The 24,222-nt window shown below is 34.5% G+C and overlaps 1 protein-coding gene across 6 annotated transcripts; it reads right to left on the bottom strand.

Annotated features, from left to right (window-relative positions):
- Positions 1-570: 570 nt before the first annotated feature.
- LOC120163427 (increased DNA methylation 1-like) lies at positions 571-17,239 on the bottom strand. Of its 6 annotated transcripts, XR_005519651.1 has the most exons (7): positions 16,955-17,239; positions 15,220-15,476; positions 14,829-15,131; positions 14,629-14,715; positions 14,502-14,537; positions 1,888-1,983; positions 576-1,644 (listed from the first exon to the last, which is right to left on the bottom strand). XR_005519651.1 is itself a non-coding variant. In XM_039173366.1 (4 exons), the coding sequence occupies exons 1-4, from the start codon at positions 16,965-16,967 to the stop codon at positions 1,275-1,277; spliced, it is 459 nt and encodes a 152-aa protein (XP_039029297.1). In that variant the 5' UTR covers positions 16,968-17,239; the 3' UTR covers positions 571-1,274. The 6 variants fall into 6 exon arrangements, 3 of the variants coding, with proteins under 3 accessions (XP_039029297.1, XP_039029296.1, XP_039029295.1); XR_005519650.1 differs by having other exon boundaries at positions 576-1,983; XM_039173366.1 differs by lacking the exons at positions 1,888-1,983; positions 14,502-14,537; positions 14,629-14,715; positions 14,829-15,131 and having other exon boundaries at positions 571-1,306; positions 1,459-1,775; positions 15,335-15,431.
- Between the last annotated feature and the right edge of the window lie 6,983 nt (positions 17,240-24,222).

Here is a 24,222-nt window from a genome sequence, read left to right as displayed (position 1 = left end):
CATACAAATGCGTTTATGTTGAAAGAATGTTTTTGATAAATGTGTGCTCAGTCTTAACTCTTCAACAGCGAGAAAATATTCAAAATTCTAACAGAGGTTTACCGTCGTAACAGTAATTTACAATTTGTGAATTAAGTAAATATTTTATTTTCAACAATTTGTGAATTAAGTAAATAATTTATTTTTCTACTTAATGATGTTTATCCTCTATTATAGCCCTCGGTTTTTGTTTTTTATTAAATTCAACAAAAACAATTAATATTCATATTAAAAAAGTAAAATAAAAGTAATTGATATCAATTCAATGAGTTTATCATTTTTTTCAGTTTATATAATTTAACGAAAAATAGAAATTCGAAGATTAAAACTTAAAATAAAAAATAGAAATATAAATGATTTTTTATAAAAAAAAATATAGTTAAAAAATATCATTCGACTTTTATATTTTATAATATTTAAACCATCAATACTTTTTAAAAAGTTTAATTAATTAAACTGTAAGAAATTATTTACCTAAAATATATTAATATAGATTGGAATAACCTTTTTATCCAATGACTACTCGTTTTATCATAGAATTTTGACAAACTTCCATTGCCAGATAGCCCGTTACAGGTATCGTAACTCCTCACAGAAGCTGTCAATGAGCTTTCAGCAGCCAGAGAATAATCACAAAGCTGAGTTGGCATATGACCCTGAGAACAGAACTTTTGTTTTAGTAATGTTTTTTCTCCGTGCTAAAACAGCATCAGTTTTCTTGTTCTTTTGAATAGCTAACTGCTCGTTGCTTTAACCTCATCTCCCTTTCTTAATGAACCAATCTTCCTGTTAACGAATACAACATTTACAAAGGGGTCTAATATAGTCCAATAATGGGCCAATGTATGAGATTGGTTAAATTCTTTCTCAATGCTCGTCAACATATCTAATAGATCAGACCAGAACTGATCAATATCAGTCCATTTCTTACCATAATTATCCATGTGCCTATCAACCAACTGAACCTGGCCAAAAAACCTCCAAACATTAGGGAATTCACGAAATAGCCTCCCCTCAGGTGATCTATAAACTGGTTCCACATAAGTCCTGCAGTCTCTCAATAGACCAGCCTGTTTTAGTATGTGAAAAACAGGTCGCTGAAGAAGAGGACGAGGATCCTTCTTAGAGCCCAGTGCCCCAGAAAAATACAACCCTCCGCTCCAGATGATTGAAATCCACTAAGTTTTTCCTCCGCATATAAAGGAGACTCGAACTTCTCCATGCCAGTGGCCGGACTAGAAACCACAAGCTTTGATGCAAAACTCTCCTGCAAAACAGGTGAAGCTGTAGCTTTACCTCTGCCCTTTCCCACATGCCGCTTCAACAGACAGCAACTAGATGTAACCCCCTTAGCAGATGATTCAACTAAAGGGACCATAACTGTTTGGCAAATAGAATCCATAGGTGTTGAAGACAAACCAGTAATAATTGTGTTCTGCCGCAATGGTGCATTCAAAATCGTTCGCCTTTCTGCTTTACCCCAAGAAACTTCAGCCGCCGAAAACTTCATTCGCTTGACACTCCCATTCAAGTCATCTGTCTCTGCCAGACTAAATCTTTCGGGAAAGCTACCTAAAGCAGAAACTCCACCACAACTCTCAATTCCTGCATTATTAACCTCCTGGCATAATTTTTTTGAGCAAGACCAGCTTGTTACAGCTGAGTTTGCACTATTAGAACACTGTGATATATCTAATTTCTTGCTTTGCTCAGATTCAAAATTAAGATGCTTTTTACTTGTGTGTCACGATCGAGAGAGAAGAGAGAAGAAGCAAAGGAGACGAAGAGGAAATTGGGGGAAATGAAAATCAAGGGTTAGGGATTGATAATGAATTGGGGATGAGTTACCTGATTAATGATCACGTGAGAAGCACAAAGAGAGAATTACCCATCAGGAGAGCTGAGTCCAAGAGCAAGCAGTCAGCCCAGTTGGGGGCCCAATACCTGAAGAAATAACAAAGCGGTTATGCAGGAATCTACAGCTAACATTTAGTTAGATTTGTTGGTACCTTGTAAACAAATAAAACAACGTACTGTGTAAAGGCAATCAGGCATATTTTTGAATGAAATCTTATTTCTGTATCTCCATTCTACTCTTTTCTCTACGCTTTCTTCTCTAATTCCTTAAACTATCTCAATTCATCACAAATTGGTATTAGAGCCTCGGATTCTGGCAAGTTGGTGGAATGCCCAAGAAAAATCAGAATATGGCAGAAGACTTAGCTGGGTTGCAGAAGCAGATGGAAGAATTGACAGCGCTGGTGAAACAAGGATTCCTTAAACTATCTCAATGAATGCTATCACTGGGTGTATTGGCCATAATACATTAAGGATTCAGGGCACTATTCAAGGGAGACCATTGAATATTTTGATTGACAGTGGTAGTACCCACAGTTTCCTAACACCTCAGTGGGCTGATGCTGGTATTCTAGTAAATACACCTTATCCTTTAGCTATTACAGTGGCTAATGGACAGCAACTTTATAGTTCAGCTAGGTGTAATAAGGTTGAATGGCAGATGCAAGGACATTCTTTTGTTCATGACTTTAGACTCCTAAAATTGGGTGGCAGTGATATGGTGTTAGGGGTTGACTGGATGAAGTTATTCAGTCCAATTTTGATGGACTTCAACAAATTGACTCTCAGTTTTGTCCACCAAGATGAAAACATTGTTATACATGGCCAGCAAACCTCAAATGTTTTGTAACAAATTTCAGGGGCTACACTATTAAAAATGACAGCCTCTGATTCTGCTATTTTTGGCCATATGGTACTGTTATCTATGTATGAGGATTCTAAGACTGTTCCTGCAACTCTACAACCCCTCTTAGACAAATATCAGTCTGTTTTTGATGAACCTACAGGTCTACCACCTATAAGGAATCATGATCATGCAATTCCTTTAAAACCTGAGTCTGCTCCTATAAATTTAAGACCTTACAGATTTCCACATAATCAGAAGGAGGAAGTGGAAAAACAGATAGCTACCATGCTCTCTTCTTCTATTATTCAACCTAGCAAAAGTCTTTTTGCTTCTCCTTGTCTTCTTATAAAGAAGAATGATGGGATTTGGAGATTCTGTGTTGATTACAGAAAGTTAAATAGTATGACTATGAAGGACAAGTTTCCTATTCCTGTTGTGGAGGATCTCTTAGATGAATTACATGGAGCAGTTTACTTTTCTAAGATTGATCTCAGGTCTGGTTATTGGCAAATCAGAATTAAAGCTGAGGATATTTACAAGACAGCTTTCAGAATTCATCAGGGTCATTATGAATTCAAGGTAATGCCTTTTGGGCTTACTAATGCCTGCCAAGATGTCCAAATGTTTCTTTGGACAGACTCAGGTAGAGTATTTGCGTCATATTATATCAGCTGCTGGAGTTTCAATTGATCCTACTAAGGTGGAAGCTATGAGGAATTGGCCTATTCCTAAATCTTTAAAATCTTTGCGAGGATTTTTGGGATTGACAGGATATTACAGGAGATTTATAAAGAATTATGGAACTATCAGTAAACCATTTGTTGAGTTAATCGATCGACGGAATTAACCAAGAGGGGGTGAATTGGTAATTAAAAATTCGATGGAAGCTTTTGCAGAAAATTGTAAAGATTTGCACAGCGATTTAGAGTGGTTCGACTTTCTCAATCAAAGTCTACGTCCACTACCTTAGCTATCCACACTAAGGATTTTCCAACAAATTCACTAATTTGTTCTTTCTTTTGAGGCCAAAGAGATAACCTTACAACACCCTCAAGAATATACCCCAATTCTTGAGAACACTATTTTCCCAAAGAGAAGATTACAAATTTGCAGACTTACAAGGAAAACGTCACAAGGTAAGATGTTTGCACAATTCTAGAACAGGAAAAGAACACTCAAAGATAATTACAAATGAGCACAAATGGTGTTCTTGAAAGCAAAATGAATATTGAAAGGAAAATTGGCTTGATTTGCACAAACTTGATGTTTGATGCTTTCTCTCTTGTTTCTCTATGATTTTTTGTTGATCAAGGGCTTCAGAACTTGTTTAAATACACCTTGAATCACTTCTAAACGTTGGGGATGATTAGTGAAGATCATATAGCCGTTTTAGTGTGAAAACAATTAATAAAACAGTTTGGAGCGTGGGGAGAATCGGTACCCCCTATGGGGAATCGGTTCCCTAAGTGTAAAATTCAAATATTTCGACCGTTGAACAGGGGGGAATCGGTACCCCTTATGGGGGAATCGGTTCCCTCCGAGCATTCTGAAAATCTCGGAGCCAAACCGTTCAGGGGGGAGCAATCTGGAATTTTTGACTTTGAAATGGTTCGAAATACTTTGAAAGATTATTTTGAAATTGTTTTAAGATTAAAACTTAATTTTACACTTAAGTAAGGATTAAAAATGATTTTTGAAATATTTTGAATAATGTTTTGATATTCGAATAATTATATCGAATATACTTAGAAAATCATTTGGAAAATCTTAAAATTCATTTAACTTAATTTGTTATCGAAATATCAAAATGTTTCAACAATCTCTCTCTTTTGATATAACAAAACATTTTAGTAATTTTAAGATTTTGAAATCAAGTTTTGAGATTACTCCCCCTTACTTTAACACTTCTCCCATTTATCATTTTTTTAAAAACACACACTTCTCCCCCTTTTTGTTAAATCAAAAAGATTCAAAGAAACGTGTAAATCATTTAGCCAGTTGATTAGGTATATGTATGCATAAGCTACTAAGATCACAATCAAGAGAAACGTTAGCCATTAGTTCCATAATCAATATTCATAAACAATGTGATATAGCAAAATTGGTCATATTGCTAATAATGATGTAAATGATGCAATAATGAATAAATCACACTAAACATATAAGTTCACACCATCCATAAATCCAAACAAATTCACAATCCACAAATTCAAACATTCCAAAAATATTCAAAATGTTAAAACAATAAGTTTGGAGTTCAAAGCAAAATATAGAATCAAACATCCGTAGGAAGATCGGGAGGAGGAAAACGAGCTCGCATAGCGGCCATCTCGTGTGAGAGTGCATCAATACGTTCATTCATTGAAGCGTTGTTTGTTCGCATCTCTCGGAGAATCTCTAATTGTTGAGCTCCCATTGTGGATAAATGGGACTCTATAGCATTAAAGCGCGAATCCATGGTCGCATATCGATAATCAAATGTCTCCATAAAGGATTGAAAATATAGAGGCATTTGAGTCGATTGTTGTGCTTGCTCTTCGGGCTGCTCCTCCGGCTGCTCAGGTTCATCTTTAGCTTCGTCAATGTCTCGCATTAATTGCTCAAGCTCGAGATCTTCGTCAGCTTCGGGTGGAGCTTGTGAAAAACTAGCTCCCGGAGTAGTTGCAGAAGATCGAACCCATTCCCCGGTTTCCTTATCCTTAATCCATCCCGCTCTCGTTAAGGAAAGAAGGTTAATTTGTTTCTTAAGAGGAAAAACGGCATCTAGACCGACTCTAAGCCCAGCTTTGGAAAACAGATTACTCAAAATACAACCGTAAACAAGAGATGAACAAAGTTTTTTATTAAGAACAAGATTTACGGTTTCAACAATTTCAGCAAAAATAATCTGAGATAGGTTGATTTTAATATTGTTTTCGAAACAATGTAACCACCAAAGATCTAAGGCTCTAAGAGTAGAATAACGACCTCCAGATGGTCGAAACTACCAAGAAATCATTAGATGAAGAAAACGTTCATGAAAGTCTAGGACACTTGCACTATCCCTTCTTTTATAACGAGATCATAAAACCTGTTTTTCATTTGAAATCCCTTCATTATCTAATCCGAATGTATTGGCTATGTAAGCCGAGTCAATATATAAGAATTGTCCTAGAAGGTAGGAACGAATTCCTATTGTTTCGGTTTCGGTTTCGGTTTCAGTTTGGTCTTTAACACAAACAGCATTAGAATAGAAAATACGAACAAGTTGATGGTAAACGATGGGTTCAAGGTCAAAGAGTTTATCAAATTTTCACTCTTGTAAAAAAGGAAGATATTTAAAATTGATAGCTAACATAGCTTGACGAGAAGGAATACGTTCTTCCCGGATTTTATAAGAGTTGAAATATTGATAATACCAAAAACGATGATTTCTAAAACCATGATGATTGAAACACGAATTTTGGATAGTCAAATTAGGATCAATAGGATTAGGATTAGAAATTAGAATAGATGGGATTAGGATTAGAAATTGGAATAGGTGGAGGATTTGGAGACTAGATGAAGACCTAGCACGTTTAGGATTAGACATGGTGAAGGAAATCAGAATAGATTGGATAACCTGCAATTTTAAAAACAAATGTATACAATTCAATTAATCCCAAAACTCAATTGAGTCCTCTATATTTCAAGGTTCTCTAAATCAATCTTAATGGGCAAAGTTTTTGAAAAACTTTTTTTTTTTTAATATGGTTTTGAGAAACAATATATTTATAGTTTTCATAACAACATAATTTAATCAAAACACAATGATTTGAAAAACTACAAATTTTTTTTTTAGATGTTGTTGCAACGATTTTAATGATGATTGCAAGTGTAGGAGATGATATTTGAAGTGATTTTCGATTAAAATCAATGATTTGAGGCAAGAATGGAGATTTGAGTGTTTGAGGGTGAGAAACGGCGGAATAGATTTTGCGATTTTGGGGTTTTGGGTGTTCTTGCCCGATTTTAACAGAACCCCAGGGGGGTATCGATTCCCCTGTGGGGGAATCGGTTCCCTTCAAAGGGAATCGGTTCCCTCAAGGGGGGATCGATTCCTTCTGCACCAAATGCTAAATCCCGATTTTAACACTCAAATGCTAAATTAATTTCCTCTAGTGGTATTGGCAACTCATATATTGAAAATTAATTATGTTCAAATAATTAAACTAATTTTTAAACGATATTTAAACATAAAATTAATTTTTTTTATTAAGAATCATAAACTCCCCCTAACTAATAGCAATGAATGCAATCAAAAATTACTATTATAAGCATTTTTCATTTATTATTAAAAGTGCTAAAATTATTTTAAACACTAAGTGAAGATAGGTTGGTCAAACCTAATTCTCTCCTAAGTGTCCAAAATCTTTCCTTGTCTAAGGGTTTTGTAAAGATATCCGCTAATTGGTGCAAAGTATCAACAAATTCTAGAACTACATCTTCCTTAGTGACATGGTCTCTAATGAAGTGATGTCTAATTTCAATGTGTTTAGTTCTAGAGTGTTGGATGGGATTTTTAGTGAGACAAATAGCACTAGTATTGTCGCACTTGATAGGAATAGTACTTACTTCAATTCCATAATCAAAAAGTTGTTTCATCTATAAAACTTGTGCACAACAACTACCGGCTGAAATATATTCCGCTTCAGTGATAGATAATGCAACACAATTTAGTTTCTTTGAAAACCAAGAAATCAGCATATTTGAAAACCAAGAAATCAGCATATTTCCAAGGAATTGGCAAGTACCGGAGGTGCTTTTCCTATCTATTTTACATCCTCCATAATCCGCATCAGAAAAAGCATGCAAACTAAAGCTAGAGCCTCTAGGATACCAAAGTCCTAAACTAGGAGTGTCCTTAAGGTATCTAAAGATTCTCTTAACAGCTAGTAAATGTGATTCCTTAAGACATGATTGAAATCTAGCACATAAGCAAACACTAAACATAATATCCGGTCTACTTGCAGTTAAGATAAAGCAAAGAGCCAATCATTGACCTATATAATTTAACATCTACACATTTACCTCCTACATCTAAGTCAAGCTTTGTTGAAGAGCTCATTGGAGTGTCATGAGGTTTCCCATTTTCTAATTCAAACTTCTTGAGCATATCTTTGACGTACTTAGCTTGATTAATGAAGATGTCATCTTTTCTTTGCTTGATTTGGAGTCCCAAGAAAAATGAGAGCTCCCCCATCATTCTCATCTCAAACTCACTTTGCATTAGTTTAGAAAATTCTTGGCAAAAAACATCATTAGTAGAACCAAATATTATATCATCAACATAAATTTGAACTACTAATAAATCTTTACCTTTATGCTTTAAAAACAATATAGTGTCAACATTTCATTTTGAAAAACCTTTTTCAATTAAAAAATTTGACAATCTTTCATACCAAGCTCTAGGAGCTTGTTTTAAACCATAAAGAGCTTTTGTCAATTTAAGAACATGATATGGAAATTTTGAATCTTCAAAACTTGGAGGTTGTTACACATACACTTCTTCTTTTATAAAACCATTTAAAAATACACTTTTAACATCAATTTGATATAATTTAAATTCATGAAAACATGCAAATGCTAATAACATTCTAATTGCTTCCATCCTAGCTACGGGAGCGTATGTTTCATCATAGTCTATGTCCTCTTCTTGAGTATACCCTTGAGCAACAAGTCTAGCCTTGTTTCTCACTATATTAACACTCTCATCAAGCTTATTCCTAAATACCCATCTAGTACCTACAGTAGATTTATTACTAGGCCTTTAAACTAATGTCTATACTTTACTTCTCTCAAATTGATTTAACTCTTCTTGCATAGCCATAATCCAATGTTCATCATTTAATGCTTCTTTAATATTCTTAGGCTCTATGCATGAGATAAATGCAACATAATTACAAATATTTCTAAGAGAAGATCGAGTTGTTACCCCTTTTGATGGATCATCTATAATTTCACCATCCTTGACATAGTTGTACTCTCTTGGATAAGATACTTCCCTTTCTTCAATGGTTGGATTCTCAAGAGGATCATGAGTTTCCTCATTTTTCGTTTCTTCCTTTAATGATGGTTCTCCAACTTCATGTCTAACATCATTTGTATTTATAACACCTACATCATCATTCACACAAGAATCCTTCCTCGGAAGGAGATTATCATCGAAAACATGTATAGACTCTTCTACAACTAAAGTTCTTTTATTAAATACACGATAGGCTTTAGAATTTAAGAAATAACCCAGAAAAATTCCTTCATCACTTTTTAGCATCAAATTTGCCAAGGTTTTCTTTACCGTTGTTTAAAACAAAACATTTACATCCAAAAGGATGAAAATAACTAATGTTAGGCTTTTTATTTTTGAAAATTTCATATGAAGTTTTCTTTAAAATTGGCCTAATCATTACTCGATTTACAACATAACAAGCGGTATTTGTGGCTTCCGCCCAAAAATATTTTGGCAAATTATTTTCACAAAGCATGGTTCTAGCCATTTCTTCTAAAGTTCGATTTTTCCTCTCAACAACTCTATTTTTGTTGAGGGGTTCTAGGTGTTGAAAAATTATGACTAATACTATTAGAATTACAAAATTCAATAAATCCAAGATTTTCAAATTCAGTGCCATGATCACTCCTAACACTAGTTATAGAGTAACCCTTTTCATTTTGGATTATTTTTGAAAATGTGATGAATTGTTCTAATGCTTCATCTTTAGTACTTAAAAATAGAACCCAAGTATATCTAGAATAGTCATCTACCAAGACAAATGCATATTGTTTTCCACCCAAGCTAGTAGTTCTAGTTGGCCCAAAAAGATCTACATGGATTAATTGTAATACTCTACTAGTTGATACGTCATTAATAGATTTAAAAGAAACACGCTTTTGTTTTCTTTTAGCAAAAGCATCACAGATTTTATCATTATCAAATTTAAGCTTAGGCAACCCTCGAACTAAATCACCTTGAATTAGCCGTTGCAAAACACTCATACTAGCATGTCCTAGTCTCCTATGCCATAACCAACTACCATGTTCATCTTTAGCAACTAGGCATAAATTAGTCATATCAAAAGAAACTAAATGCACCATGTAAATGTTCCCTATTCTATGACCAACAAGCATAATCCGATTAGATGCAATGTCAATGACTTTACAACCATTAATTTCAAATAAGACATTGAATCCTTTATCGCATAATTGACTAATACTCAATATATTATGCTTTAATCCATTCACATATAAAACATTCTTAATTTGTATGGAAGAGGTATTACCTATTGTACCAATACCTTCAATGTGACCTTTTGAATTGTCTCCAAAAGTCACTTCTCCATTTTTGGCGTTAAGCTCAATGAACCGACTTTTGTCTCCGGTCATATGTCTTGAGCATCCACTATCAAGGTACCATGAATTTGAATTTGTTTCCCGTGCCTTGTAGCAATGCTCCTTTCCCTACAATCATAGATTAATTTTTGATTTTTAGTACCCAAATTCTTTTGGGTCCATATTCATTAGTTTCCAAAATCCTAATCCCCTTAGGTATCTATTTGTGTAGGATATTTTTATCTTTAGTAGTAATGAGTTCTTTAGGAACCCACATACTTCAAACGATTTTTCCATTAGAGGTTCTTTGGAGATCTCTATGATTGTAGTTTCTAAAACTTTTTCTAACAAAGTTGGATTTTGAATTTCCACCTTTTTCAAAATGTTTTGTTCCAACTTTATCAAAAGAAGTTTTAAGATCATCAATTTTCTTATGATGATCATCATTAATCTTTGAAAGTAAATTTTGCAAATCTAAATTTTTCTTTTCAAACTCTTCTAGTTTGATTTGCAAGTCTTTGATTTTACTTTCAAGATCGTTGTTAGTTTTGGATACGAGTTTGTTTTCATTTTTCAATTTTGAAACATCATTTTTATATTTTAAAAATAATTTCTCATAATCCGAAGCCAACCCATTATATTCCTCTAATAACTCAGCATAGGATAAATCATCAAAATCGGATGAGTTAGAGGTTACCTTAGAATCTCCCCCAAATGCCATCAAGCACAAGTTAGCTACTTCTTGTTCCTCTTCATCGGAACTTTCTTCATCGCTCCATGTAGCCACATGAACCTTGTGCTTATTCTTTGATTGACCATTTTTCTTCAAATGTGGGCAATCATATTTAACATGCCCTGGCTTTTTGCATTCGTAGCAAATGATTGGGTCCTTTTCTTTCGGTTCATTTTTTAGGCTTTCATTTCGTTTGAATTTTCTTCCTCGATAAGGTCTCATCATTTTTCTGAACCGTTTGGCAAACAATGCCATTTCCTCGTCATCGTCATCGTTATTCGAATCACTCTCATCTTTTGTGGATTTGAGAGCAACTCCAATGTTTTTCTTCTTCTCCTCCTTTGGTGTCTCGTCAATTTTGTCGAGGTCCACCTCATCTTCGAGCATCATTTCATGAGTGAGGAGTGACCCAATTAGCTCTTCAAGAGTTAAGGACGTTAAGTCCTTAGACTCGATGATTGCCGTCTTCTTTGATTGCCACGATTTTGGGAGGGAGTAGACTAACTTCCTCACAAGCTTTTCATTTGAAATAATCTCTCCATATGATTTGAGACCATTGACAATCGTTGAAAATCTATCCGTCATAGCTTTGATATCTTCATTTGGTTTCATCCTGAAATTTTCATAGCTATGCGTTAGAATACTAATTTTAGATTTATTTACCTCATCGGTACTTTCATGAGTGACTTGAAGTTTGTCACATATTTCTTTGGCGATTGTACACGATGAAACTCTTCCGTATTCATCTGGTCCAAGAGCACAAAAAATGATATGGATGGCTTTGGAATTGAGCTGGAACATTCTTGTCTCTCCTTCACTCCACAACCTTGGATGAGTGAGAGGTTTGATGTATCCTTCTTCTACAGCATTCCATACTCTCATGTCACTTGCTTGAATGAAGTACATCATTCTATTCTTCCAATAGGCATAGTTAGCTCCATTGAAGAAAGGAGGCTTGTTGACGGACATCGAATCAAGACCGGAGTCGAAGTTTGAAGCGGAGGCCATTGATGACTTTGATAATCGATATAACTCTTCCTGAATCGACTCAAGAGACGATTAAACCTTCAAATGAGTTAGGCTCTGATACTAATTGTTGAGTTAATCGATCGACGGAATTAGCCAAGAGGGGGGTGAATTGGTAATTAAAAATTCGGTGGAAGCTTTTGCAGAAAATTGAAAAAATTTGCACAGCGATTTAGAGTGGTTCGAATTTCTCAATCAAAGTCTACGTCCATTACCTTAGCTATCCACACTAAGGATTTTCCAACAAATTCACTAATTTGTTCTTTCTTTTGAGGCCAAAGAGATAACCTTACAACACCCTCAAGAATATACCCCAATTCTTGAGAACACTCTTTTCTCAAATAGAAGAATACAAATTTGCAAACTTACAAGGAAAACCTCACAAGGTAAGATGTTTGCACAATTCTAGAACAAGAAAATAACACTCAAAGATAATTACAAATGAGCACAAATGGTGTTCTTGAAAGCAAAATGAATATTGAAAGGAAAATTGGCTTGATTTGCACAAACTTGATGTTTGATGCTTTCTCTCTTGTTTCTCTATGATTTCTTGTTGATCAAGGGCTTCAGAACTTGTTTAAATACACCTTGAATTACTTCTGAACGTTGGGATGATTAGTGAAGATCATATAGCCGTTTTAGTGTGAAAACAATTAATAAAACAGTTTGGAGCGTGGGGGGAATCGGTACCCCCTATGGGGAATCGGTTCCCTAAGTGTAAAATTCAAATATTTCGACCGTTGAACAGGGGGGGAATCGATACCCCCTATGGGGAAATCGGTTCCCTCCGAGCATTCTGGAAATCTCGGAGCCAAACCGTTCAGGGGGGAATCGGTACCCCCTTGGGGGGAATCGGTTCCCTCTGAGCAATCTGGAATTTTTGGCTTTGAAATGGTTCGAAATACTTTGAAAGATTATTTTGAAATTGTTTTAAGATTAAAACTTAATTTTACACTTAAGTAAGGATTAAAAATGATTTTTGAAATATTTTGAGTAATGTTTTGATATTCGAATAATTATATCGAATATACTTAGAAAATCATTTGGAAAATCTTAAAATTCATTTAACTTAATTTATTATATCGAAATATCAAAATGTTTTCAACACCATTGACACAACTGCTTAAGAAGGATAATTTTAAATGGAGCAGTGAAGCTTTACATGCTTTTGAAGACTTGAAACAAGCCATGTGTGTTGCTCCAGTTCTAGCTTTACCAGATTTTACTAAGCAGTTTTATTTGGAAACAGATGCCAGTTCAGGAGGCATTGGAGCAGTTTTAACTCAGGATGGCAGACCTATTGCCTACCTTAGTAAGGCTCTTAGCCCTAGACATGCTGCACTCTCCATATATGAAAGAGAGTACTTGGTTATTCTACTAGCAGTCTCTAAATGGAGGCATTATCTAGAGAGCACTCTTTTTATTATTAAAACAAATCATGAACCTCTCAAATATCTGTTGGAGCAGAAGTTAACCACTGCCATTCAAAAGAAAGGGTTAACTAAATTATTGGGCTTGGATTATGCTATTCAATACAGAAAAGGTAAATCCAACATAGTGGCTGATGCACTCTCTAGACAATGGGAAGATCAAGCTCACTGTTTTGCAATGGGTACTACCTTGGTGATTCCTAGTTGGGTTCAACAGGTTGAGGACAGCTATAAGGAGGATTCAGTAGCTACTGAATGGATCTCTGTATTAACTGTCAATCCTAATAAAGATTCTAGATGGAAATACTCTAGAGGTATCCTTCGATTTAAGGATAGAGTTTATATTGGGGTTGTTGGAGCTCTAAGATTGCAGATTCTTCAAACCCTACATGATTCACCTCATGGGGGTCATTCAGGAATTCAGGCTACTTATCAGAAGATTAAAGCTTGTTTCTACTGGCCCAAGTTGAAATCTATAGTGGCAACTTATATCAGGTCTTGTTCTGTATGTCAACAGACTAAAGTGGAGCATGTTCCTAAACCAGGGCTTTTACAGCCATTACCTATTCCTCAACAGGCTTGGGAGGTAATCACTATGGATTTTATAAAGGGTTTACCTAAATCCTTGCGAAAGAATTGCATTCTGGTAGTAGTTGATAAATTTACCAAATATAGCCATTTTTTAGCATTATCACATCCTTATTCTGCAGCTGATGTGGCTAAACTATATTTGGATAATGTCTATAAGCTTCATGGACAGCCTAAATTAGCTATTTCTGACAGAGACAAAACATTCACTAGTCTCTTTTGGAGAGAGCTAATGAAACAATTGGGGTCTAAAACACTATTTAGTGCTGCTTACCATCCAGAGACTGATGGTCAGACAGAAAGGGTTAACCAGTGTTTGGAGCAATACCTAAGGAGCTTATGTTTTTTTCAACCAAGACATTGGGCTAAATGGTTGCCTCATGCAGAATAGTGGTATAATACTGCCTACCATTCTGCCCTAAAGATTACACCCTTTCAAGCACTTTATGGGTACAAACCACCTACTATGGTTTGGTACACAGAAACTAAAGTGCAGTCTGTCAATGAATTAATGCGCAGCAGAGAGGATATGCGAATGTTAGTTAAGGAACAACTTGAGATTGCAAGTAACAGAATGAAACAAAAAGCAGACAAGCACAGATCAGAAAGAGTTTTTGAAGTTGGGGATTCTGTTTACCTGAAGCTGCAACCTTATCGACAGACGACATTAGCCCTGCGAAAGAATTTAAAGTTAGCAGCGAAGTTCTATGGGCCATATAAGATTACAGAAAGAATCGGGGAAGTTGCTTATCGATTGAGCTTACCTGAGACATCGAGGTTGCATCATGTCTTTCATGTCAGTCTTTTGAAGAAACATATTGGAGACTCTGTCGTTTCCTCTACGGATCCTCCTGCCATGGATACAGAAGATCAGTTCAAAATAGAGCCATATAAAATTTTGGGACGACGAATCATTAATCGTCAAAACAGACCAGTGACTCAGTTGTTGGTACGATGGACAAACCTTGACGAAACACACGATACTTGGGAGGATTATACTGTCCTTCGTGGCCAGTTTCCAGGCTTTGATCCTTGGGGACAAGGATCGTCTCCAGCGGTGGGTATTGTCACGATCGAGAGAGAAGAGAGAAGAAGCGAAGGAGACAAAGAGGAAATTGGGGGAAATGGAAATCAAGGGTTAGGGATTGATAATGAATTGGGGATGAGTTACCTGATTAATGATCACGTGAGAAGCACAAGGAGAGAATTACCCATCAGGAGAGCTGAGTCCAAGAGCAAGCAGTCAGCCCAGTTGGGGGCCCAATACCTGAAGAAATAACAAAGCGGTTATGCAGGAATCTACAGCTGGCATTTAGTTAGATTTGTTGGTACCTTAAACAAATAAAACAACGTACTGTGTAAAGGCAATCAGACATATTTTTGAATGAAATCTTATTTCTGTATCTCTATTCTACTCTTTTCTCTACGCTTTCTTCTTCTCTAATTCCTTAAACTATCTCAATTCATCACATTGTGCTGCCACCATCATTTCCAAAGAAAACATTCATAAAAATGTCGAGCTCATCATGTGACCCCTTAAATCCGTCATCATGTAGATCTTCTGTATCTGCACTGAATGAAATCTGCTAAATGTGATCCCACTTCGCACAATCTATATGTGACCAATAATAAATGGTATTAGATATATCCCCCCATAATAAATGCTTTAGAATCAAACCACCCAACAGTTATATGACGTGCACGGATTATGACACCACAAAATCAAGAAACCAACTGGATTAACATCAATCAATTTATTCAACCGGAAACAAGTTCATCATAGATATGGAATATGGTTCAGATATAACAAGAGAAAGGATTTCCTATTTAATCATACCATACTATCAGTATATGTGATGGAAACTGATCCTCAAAGAAAAGAAAGATAAACCCTAACAGATGAGTCACTATAATTGATTTATACAAACGATGATAACACTAACACGACAATAGTTATTTTTCTCCTCAAACGGATGCTGCAACCAGACATTGTTTGTCAATATACATTTCAGAGCTCCAAAGATCTTAAAACCTGCAAATCATTCTTAGAAGGATTCTTAAAACTTCTTTCCTAAATCATACATGAGCTGTTAATAGGTTGGTTTCAAACATAAAGGTTTCCAAAAATGTAACTCTATCTTACCCTAAAATAAGCATGCACTAACTATGCTCTTTCATGATGCTTTAAGCATCCCTCACCCCCTTTCTTTTTCTTTCTTCTCACAAAGCAAAATAACTTCGTTTACAGCTTCCAGGAATGTCCAATAATTCAATTGACAAAATCACACAAAAAGATAAACTTCAAACCTTTTTTCTTTCTTCAATTTTTGTGCACTTTTGCTAGCAAGGTATAACAGATATATTGAATCTTTGTTCCCGTTACTACGGAATACGGATGGAAATGTGAAATCAGTATATTCCCCAACATTTCAAAAGATATGCCAAACCCGTTATGACATTTATTCAATCAGAATATGTATAATTAGTTCGGATATAACAAAACGAAATCGAAAAACTCATACTCAAAGCAAAACAAAAATCCAAATTCAGAATACAATCAATAAAGAACTGTACTTGCACTATAAACTGCACATCCAGCTCTTTCTCAAGTCTGCATCTTCGGTATGCTTACTTCTACTAAAGGCTACTAACATCTATCCTACAAACCAAGACTGAACTCCAAAAGAATTGAAATATATATAGTTATGCCATTAACAAGAATTATTCAACTCAATAATGCACCAGTTTAAGAAACAATAGTTGTAAACTTGGAAGAAGAAGAAAAAATTAAAATTTTCATAGGAGCTACAATTCTCAATCTTTTCATCCCCAATTTATCATCTTCCAATAACCTGAATTCAAAGAAAAAGGCAGAAGTATCCTTAAAAAGAAAAGAGCAGTTCAGCTGAAAAATCACTTGAAACAGTAAAGGAAGGTCAAATAAAAAAATTCCGGGACCTAAAAGTAAAAAACCAAACCAGATGCAGATCAAAACCAGAAAGAAACCACATACATCCATCCAACACCAACCACCCAAACTTCCAAACTTCCAAAACTTCATCTAAAAACTTAAAAACAGAAAGAGCTAACCTTTACAATGCATGTTCTGACCAACATACAAAAGTAGATCAAGGAACAAACTTTACTTTAGGGTTCAAGAGAACAAGAGCTGAAATGGGTTCATCTTTAAAAAAAGGGGGGGATAGAATCTAAAGATAAAAGCTTTAAAAGTTGCAGAAAAATGGGATTTTTCTTATTTCCTTTTGCTTTGTCTTCATCAGCTTAAGCTGCTTAACATACAAAGGACTAAAGCCGCAACTTTGAAACTGAAAGGCTTAAAAAACAACTAATTAGAGCTCCACAGTATAACAGATCCATGAGTGTCAGATTTAAATATTTAATTATTAAAAAAATACTTTGTATCAATATATAATCCTTTGTTGGATCAAAGATTATATATATATATATATATATATATATATATATATATATATATAAGAACATGTCTTGACAAGTTATTTTGCAACAGCTGTTGGATAAAGTGTTCAGTAGGATGGAAAAGTTTGGAAAGTCCAGGAAATACAGCCAGATTTGATTATTTTACAATTTCTTCACATATATATTAAATTAGTATAAAATAATACATCTATAATCTATATGTGATTTATAAAAAATCGACTTTGAATAATAAGAAAATATATTATTTATTATATTAGTATAATCAATAATTACACACATAAAATAATATTCTGCAAACATATCATATCTTCGCCAACTTTCATTCAGGGTTTAGATCCAATCCATCTTGGCCCAATTATAGTTAGATATTGACCCAATATGTTCACCTTCCATATATATTTGTGAAAGTAAATAAGAAATTATCATTTTTCACAAATATATATATATATTCATCAATAGTTTAAAAAGATAGTGTTAAAACTATTTTTAAATGGATGAAAAGATTTTTAATTTTACAGATCAGTTTTGAAAACGAAATTAAAGATTTTTATGAATAGTTACCTTTTACAAAGACGCTACATTTTATAAGTTCAGGGATGGAACGGAAAATCACTTCCGAAAATTTTCAATCCTCACGTAATTTAAATATTTTTTATATATTTTTTATTAATAATTTATTTTTTGTCTTTAAAATTGAATAAATTCACGACTTAAAATTTTATAAATTTATCTTTTAACACAAAATCTTACATACATCATTTATAATTAACATAGTTCAAAACCCGAGCATTCTTCGAAATATAATTCCAAAACCGTGTTTTAAAAGAAAGGGTGATTAACTGTTGAGTTAATCGAATGACGAAATTGACCAAGAGGGGGGTGAATTGGCAATAAAAATTTTGTGAAAGCTTTTGCAGAAAATTGAAAGTAATTGCACAGCGATTTACAGTGGTTCGACTTTCTCAAACAAAGTCTACGTCCACTACCTTAGCTATCCACACTAAGAATTTTCCAACAAATTCACTAATTTGTTCTTTCTTTTGAGGCCAAAGAGATAACCTTACAATTCCCTCAAGAGTATACCCCAACTCTTGAGAACACTCTTTTCTCAAAGAGAAGATTACAAATTTGCAAACTTACAAGAAAACCTCACAAGGTAAGATGTTTGCACAATTCTAGAACAAAGAAAAGAACACTCAAAGATGAATACAATTGAGCACAAAAAGTGTTTTTGAAAGCAAAATGAATATTGAATGAAAATAGGCTTGAAATGCTCAAACTTGAGGTTTGATGCTTTCTCTTTGATTCTCTCTTGATTCTAGTTGCTTGATGTTTCTTGTTATTGATCAATGGCTTCTAAGCTTGCTTAAATACACCTTGGATCACTTCTGAACGTTGGGGATGATTAGAGAAGATATTATAGCCGTTTTAGTGTGAAAACATTTAATAAAACAGCTTGGAGTGTGGGGGGAATCGGTTCCCCCTTGAAGGGAATCGGTTCCTAAGTGTAAAATTCAAATATTTCGACCGTTGTACAAGGGGGGAATCGGTACCCCCTTGGGGGGGATCGGTTCCCTCCGAGCATACTGGAATTCTCGGAACAAAACTGTTTAGGGGGGAATCGGTTCCTCCTATGGAGGGGAATCGGTTCCCTCTGAGCAGTCTGGAATTTTTGACTTTGAATTGGTTCGAAATACTTTGTAAAATTATTTTGAAATTGTTTTATGATTAAAACTTAATTTTACACTTAAGTAAGGATTAAAAATGATTTTTGAAATATTTGGAGTAATGATTTGATATTCGAATAGTTATATCGAATATACTTAGAAAATCATTTGGAAAATCTTAAAATCCATTTAACTTAATTTGTTATATCGAAATATCAAAATGTTTCAACAATCTCCCCCTTTTTGATATAACAAAACATTTTAGTAATTTTAAGATTTTTGAAATCAAGTTTTGAAATTACTCCCCCTCACTTTAACACTTCTTCAATTTATCATGTAAAACATTTAACACTTATTCTTCTCCCCCTTTTTGTTAAATCAAAAAGACATTGTAAAACAAGGTTTTGAAATCATTTAGCCAATTGATTTATTAATTATAAGCTTAAGCTGCTAAGATCACAATCAAAATAGAGGTTAGCCATTAGTTTAATAAATCAATATTCATAAATAATGTGATATGGCAAAATTGGTCATATTGCTAATGATGATGTAAATGATGCAAAAATGAATAAAACACCAAACATATAAGTTCACACCATTCATAAATCCAAAATCCAACAATCCACAAAATCAAACAATCCAAAATATAATGTTGAAACAATAAAGTTTTAAACTAAACACATAATCAAACATCCGTATCGGGAGGAGGAAAACGGGCTCGCATAGCGGCCATTTCGTGAGTGAGTTCATTGATACGAGCGTTGGTTGATTCATTGTTTGCACGCATCTCCCGAAGAATCTCTAATTGTTGAGCTTCCATTGTGGATAAATGAGACTCTATAGAGGAAAAGCGCGAGTCCATGGTAGCGTATCGGAAATCGAATGTCTCCATAAAGGATTGAAAATATGGAGGCATTTGATGCGTTTGTTGTGCTTGCTCCTCGGGCTGCTCTTCGGGTTGATCAGGCTCATCTTCGGCTTCATCGATATCTTGCATTAGTTGCTCAAGCTCGGGATCTTCGTCAGTTTCAGGTGGAGCTTGTGAAGAACTAGCTCCCGGAGTATGTGTAGAAGATCGAACCCATTCACCAGTTTCTTTGTTCTTTACCCATCCCGCTCTCGTTAAGGAAAGAATATTGATTTGTTTCTTAAGAGGAAAAACGGCATCTAGACCGACTCTAAGCCCAGCTTTGGAAAACAGATTACTCAAAAAGCAACCGTAAACTAGAGATGAACAGAGTTTCTTGTTAGGAACAAGATTTACGGTTTCAACAATTTCAGCAAAAATAATCTAAGGTAGGTTAATTTTAATACGGTTTTCGAAACAATGTAACCACCAAAGATTCAAAGCTCTAAGAGTAGAATAACGACCTCCGAATGGTCGAAACCACCAAGAAATCATTAGATGAAGAAAACACTCATGTAGGTCCAAGACACTCGCACTATCTATTCTTTTATAACGAGAACCTAAAATTTGTTTTTCATTCGAAATACCATCATTATCTAATCCAAATGTATTGGCTATATATGCCAGGTCAATATATAAGAATTGTCCTAGGAGGTAGGAACGAATTCCTATGGTTTCGGTTTCATCTTGATTTTTAACACAAACGGCATTAGAGTAGAATATACAAACAAGTTGATGGTAAACGATGGGTTCAAGATCAAATAGTTTATCAAATTTCCATTCTTGTAAAATGGGAAGAATCGAAATATTGATAATACCAAAATCGATGATTTCTAGACCCAGGATGATTGAAACACGAATTTTGAATAGTCAAGTTAGGATCAGAGGGATTGGGATTAGAAATTGGAATAGAAGGAGGATTTGGAGGAGGATTTGGTTGACGACTAGAACGACTAGATGAAGACCTAGGACGTTTAGGATTGGACATGGTGAAGGAAATCGGAATATATCAAATAACCTGCAATTTTAAAACAAATGTATGCAATTCAATTAATCCCAAAACTCAATTGAGTCCTCAATATTTCAAGGTTCTCTAAATCAATCCTAATGGGCAAAGTTTTTGAAAAACTTTTGAAAAATATAGTTTCTAATCACTAAATAATCAATGCCCGATCACTATTTCAACCTAGAACTAATTGAAACTAATCCTATGTTCAAAAATAATGAAATAAAGAGTTTAGAAAAATTTACCTTGAAAGATGAAGATTGAGGGGATTTAGATGTTGTTTGCACGATTTTAATGATTCCAACAGGTTTAAAAGATGATATTTGAAGCGAATTCCGATTAATATCGATGATTTGAGGCAAGAAATGAGATTTGAGTGTTTGAGGAGGGTGAGAAACGGTTTGAAGAAAATATAAGGGTTTTGGGAATTTTGGGGGTGTTCTGCCCGATTTTAACAGAACCCCAGGGGGGTATCGATTCCCCTGTGGGGGGAATCGGTTCCCATTCAAAGGGGGAATCGGTTCCCTCAGGGGGGGATCGATTCCCTCTGCACCAAAATGCTAAAATCCGATTTTTAAGCACAAAATGCTAAATTAATCTTTTCTAGTGGTATTGGCAACTCATATATCAAAAATTAATTATGTTCAAACAATTAAATTAATCTTTAATCGATTTTTGAACATAAAATTAATTTTCACTAAGAATCACAAACTCCCCCTAACTAATAGCAAGAATGCAATCAAAAATTATTATTATAAGCATTTTTCAAGATTTATTAAAAGTGCTAAAATTATTTTAAACACTAAGTGAAGATAGGTTGGTCAAACCTAATTCTCTCCTAAGTGTCCAAAATCTTTCCTTGTCTAAGGGTTTTGTAAAGATATCCGCTAATTGGTGCAAAGTATCAACAAATTCTAGAACTACATCTTCCTTAGTGACATGGTCTCTAATGAAGTGATGTCTTATTTCAATGTGCTTAGTTCTAGAGTGTTGGATGGGATTTTTAGTGAGACAAATAGCACTAGTATTGTCACACTTGATAGGAATGGTACCTACTTCAATTCCATAATCAAAAAGTTGTTATTTCATCCATAAAACTTGTGCACAGCAACTACCAGCTGAAATGTATTCGGCTTCAGTGGTAGATAATGCAACACAATTTTGTTTCTTTGAAAACCAAGAAATCAGCATATTTCCAAGGAATTGGCAAGTACCGGAGGTGCTTTTCCTATCTAATTTGCATCCTCCATAATCCGCATCAGAAAAAGCATGCAAGCTAAAGCTAGAGTCTCTAGGATACCAAAGTCCTAAACTAGGAGTGTCCTTAAGGTATCTAAAGATTCTCTTAACAGCTAGTAAATGTGATTCCTTAGGACATGATTGAAATCTAGCACATAAGCAAACACTAAACATAATGTCCGGTCTACTTGCAGTTAGATAAAGCAAAGAGCCAATCATTGACCTATATAATTTAACATCTACACATTTACCTCCTTCATCTAAGTCAAGCTTTGTTGAAGAGCTCATTGGAGTGTTATGAGGTTTCCCATTTTCCAGTCCAAATTTCTTGAGCATATCTTTGACGTACTTAGCTTGATTGATGAAGATGCCATCTTTTCTTTGCTTGATTTGGAGCCCCAAGAAATATGAGAGCTCCCCCATCATGCTCATCTCGAACTCACTTTGCATTAGCTTAGAAAATTCTTGGCAAAGAACATCATTAGTAGAACCAAATATTATATCATCAACATAAATTTGTACTACTAATAAATCTTTACCTTTATGCTTTAAAAATAATGTAGTGTCAACCTTTCCTTTTGAAAACCCTTTTTCAATTAAAAAGTTTGACAATCTTTCATACCAAGCTCTAGGAGCTTGTTTTAAACCATAAAGAGCTTTTGTCAATTTAAAAACATAATTCGGAAAAATTGAATCTTCAAAACCTGGAGGTTGTTCCACATACACTTCTTCTTTTATAAAACCATTTAAAAATGCACTTTTAATATCCATTTGATATAATTTAAATTCATGAAAACATGCAAATGCTAATAACATTCTAATTGCTTCCATCCTAGCTACGGGAGCGTATGTTTCATCATAGTCTATGCCTTCTTCTTGAGTATAGCCTTGAGCAACAAGTCTAGCCTTGTTCCTCACTATATTACCACTTTCATCAAGTTTATTTCTAAAAACCCATCTAGTACCTACAGTAGATTGATTACTAGGCCTTTCAACTAATGTTTATACTTTACTTCTCTCAAATTGATTTAATTCTTCTTGCATAGCCATAATCCAATGTTCATCTTCTAATGCTTCTTTGATGTTCTTAGGCTCTATGCATGAAATAAATGCAACATAATTACAGATATTTCTAAGAGAAGATCGAGTAGTTACCCCTTTTGATGGATCACCTATAATTTCACCATCCTTGACATAGTTGTACTCTCTTGGAAAAGATACTTCCCTTTCTTCAATGGTTGGATTCTCGAGGGGATCATGAGTTTCCTCATCTTTTGTTTCTTCCTTTGATGATGATTCTCCAACGTCATGTCTAACGTCATTTGCTTGTATAATACATACATCATCATTAACAGAAGAATCCTTCCTCGGAAGGGGATTATCATCGAAAACAACATGTATAGACTCTTCTACAACTAAAGTTCTTTTATTAAATACACGATAAGCTTTAGAATTTAAGGAATAACCCAGAAAAATTCCTTCATCACTTTTAGCATCAAATTTACCAAGATTTTCTTTACCGTTGTTTAAAACAAAACATTTACATCCAAAAGGATGAAAATAGCTAATGTTGGGCTTTTTATTTTTGAGAATTTCATATGGAGTTTTCTTTAAAATTGGCCTAATCATTACTCGATTTACAACATAACAAGCGGTATTTGTGGCTTCCACCTAAAAATATTTTGGCAAATTATTTTCACAAAGCATGGTTCTAGCCATTTCTTCTAAAGTTCGATTTTTCCTCTCAACAACTCCATTTTGTTGAGGGGTTCTAGGTGCTGAAAAATTGTGGCTAATACCATTAGAATTACAAAACTCAATAAATCCAAGATTTTCAAATTCAGTTCCATGATCACTTCTAACACTAGTGATAGAGTAACCTTTTTCATTTTGGATTATTTTTGAAAATGTGATGAAATTTTCTAATGCTTCATCTTTAGTACTTAAGAATAGAACCCAAGTGTATCTAGAATAGTCATCTACCAAGACAAATGCATATTGTTTTCCTCCCAAGCTAGTAGTTCTAGTTGGCCCAAAAAGATCTAAATGGATCAATTGTAATACTCTACTAGTTGATACA

This window comes from Hibiscus syriacus, unplaced genomic scaffold (assembly GCF_006381635.1).
Source record: "Hibiscus syriacus cultivar Baekdansim isolate YM2019G1 unplaced genomic scaffold, ASM638163v2 tig00111445_pilon, whole genome shotgun sequence".
Classification (NCBI taxonomy): domain Eukaryota; kingdom Viridiplantae; phylum Streptophyta; class Magnoliopsida; order Malvales; family Malvaceae; genus Hibiscus; species Hibiscus syriacus.
The sequence above is the reverse complement of the archived record's forward strand: the minus strand, read 5'-3'. Positions and strand labels throughout refer to the sequence as shown.

What these genes read in the sequence shown, in the direction of transcription:
- LOC120163427 (XM_039173364.1), bottom strand. An exon ending in AATGATGGTGGCAGCACAAT is followed by an intron (nt 1,776 to 15,334) that starts GTGATGAATTGA and finishes GTGACACACAAG; the next exon opens with TAAAAAGCATCTTAATTTTG.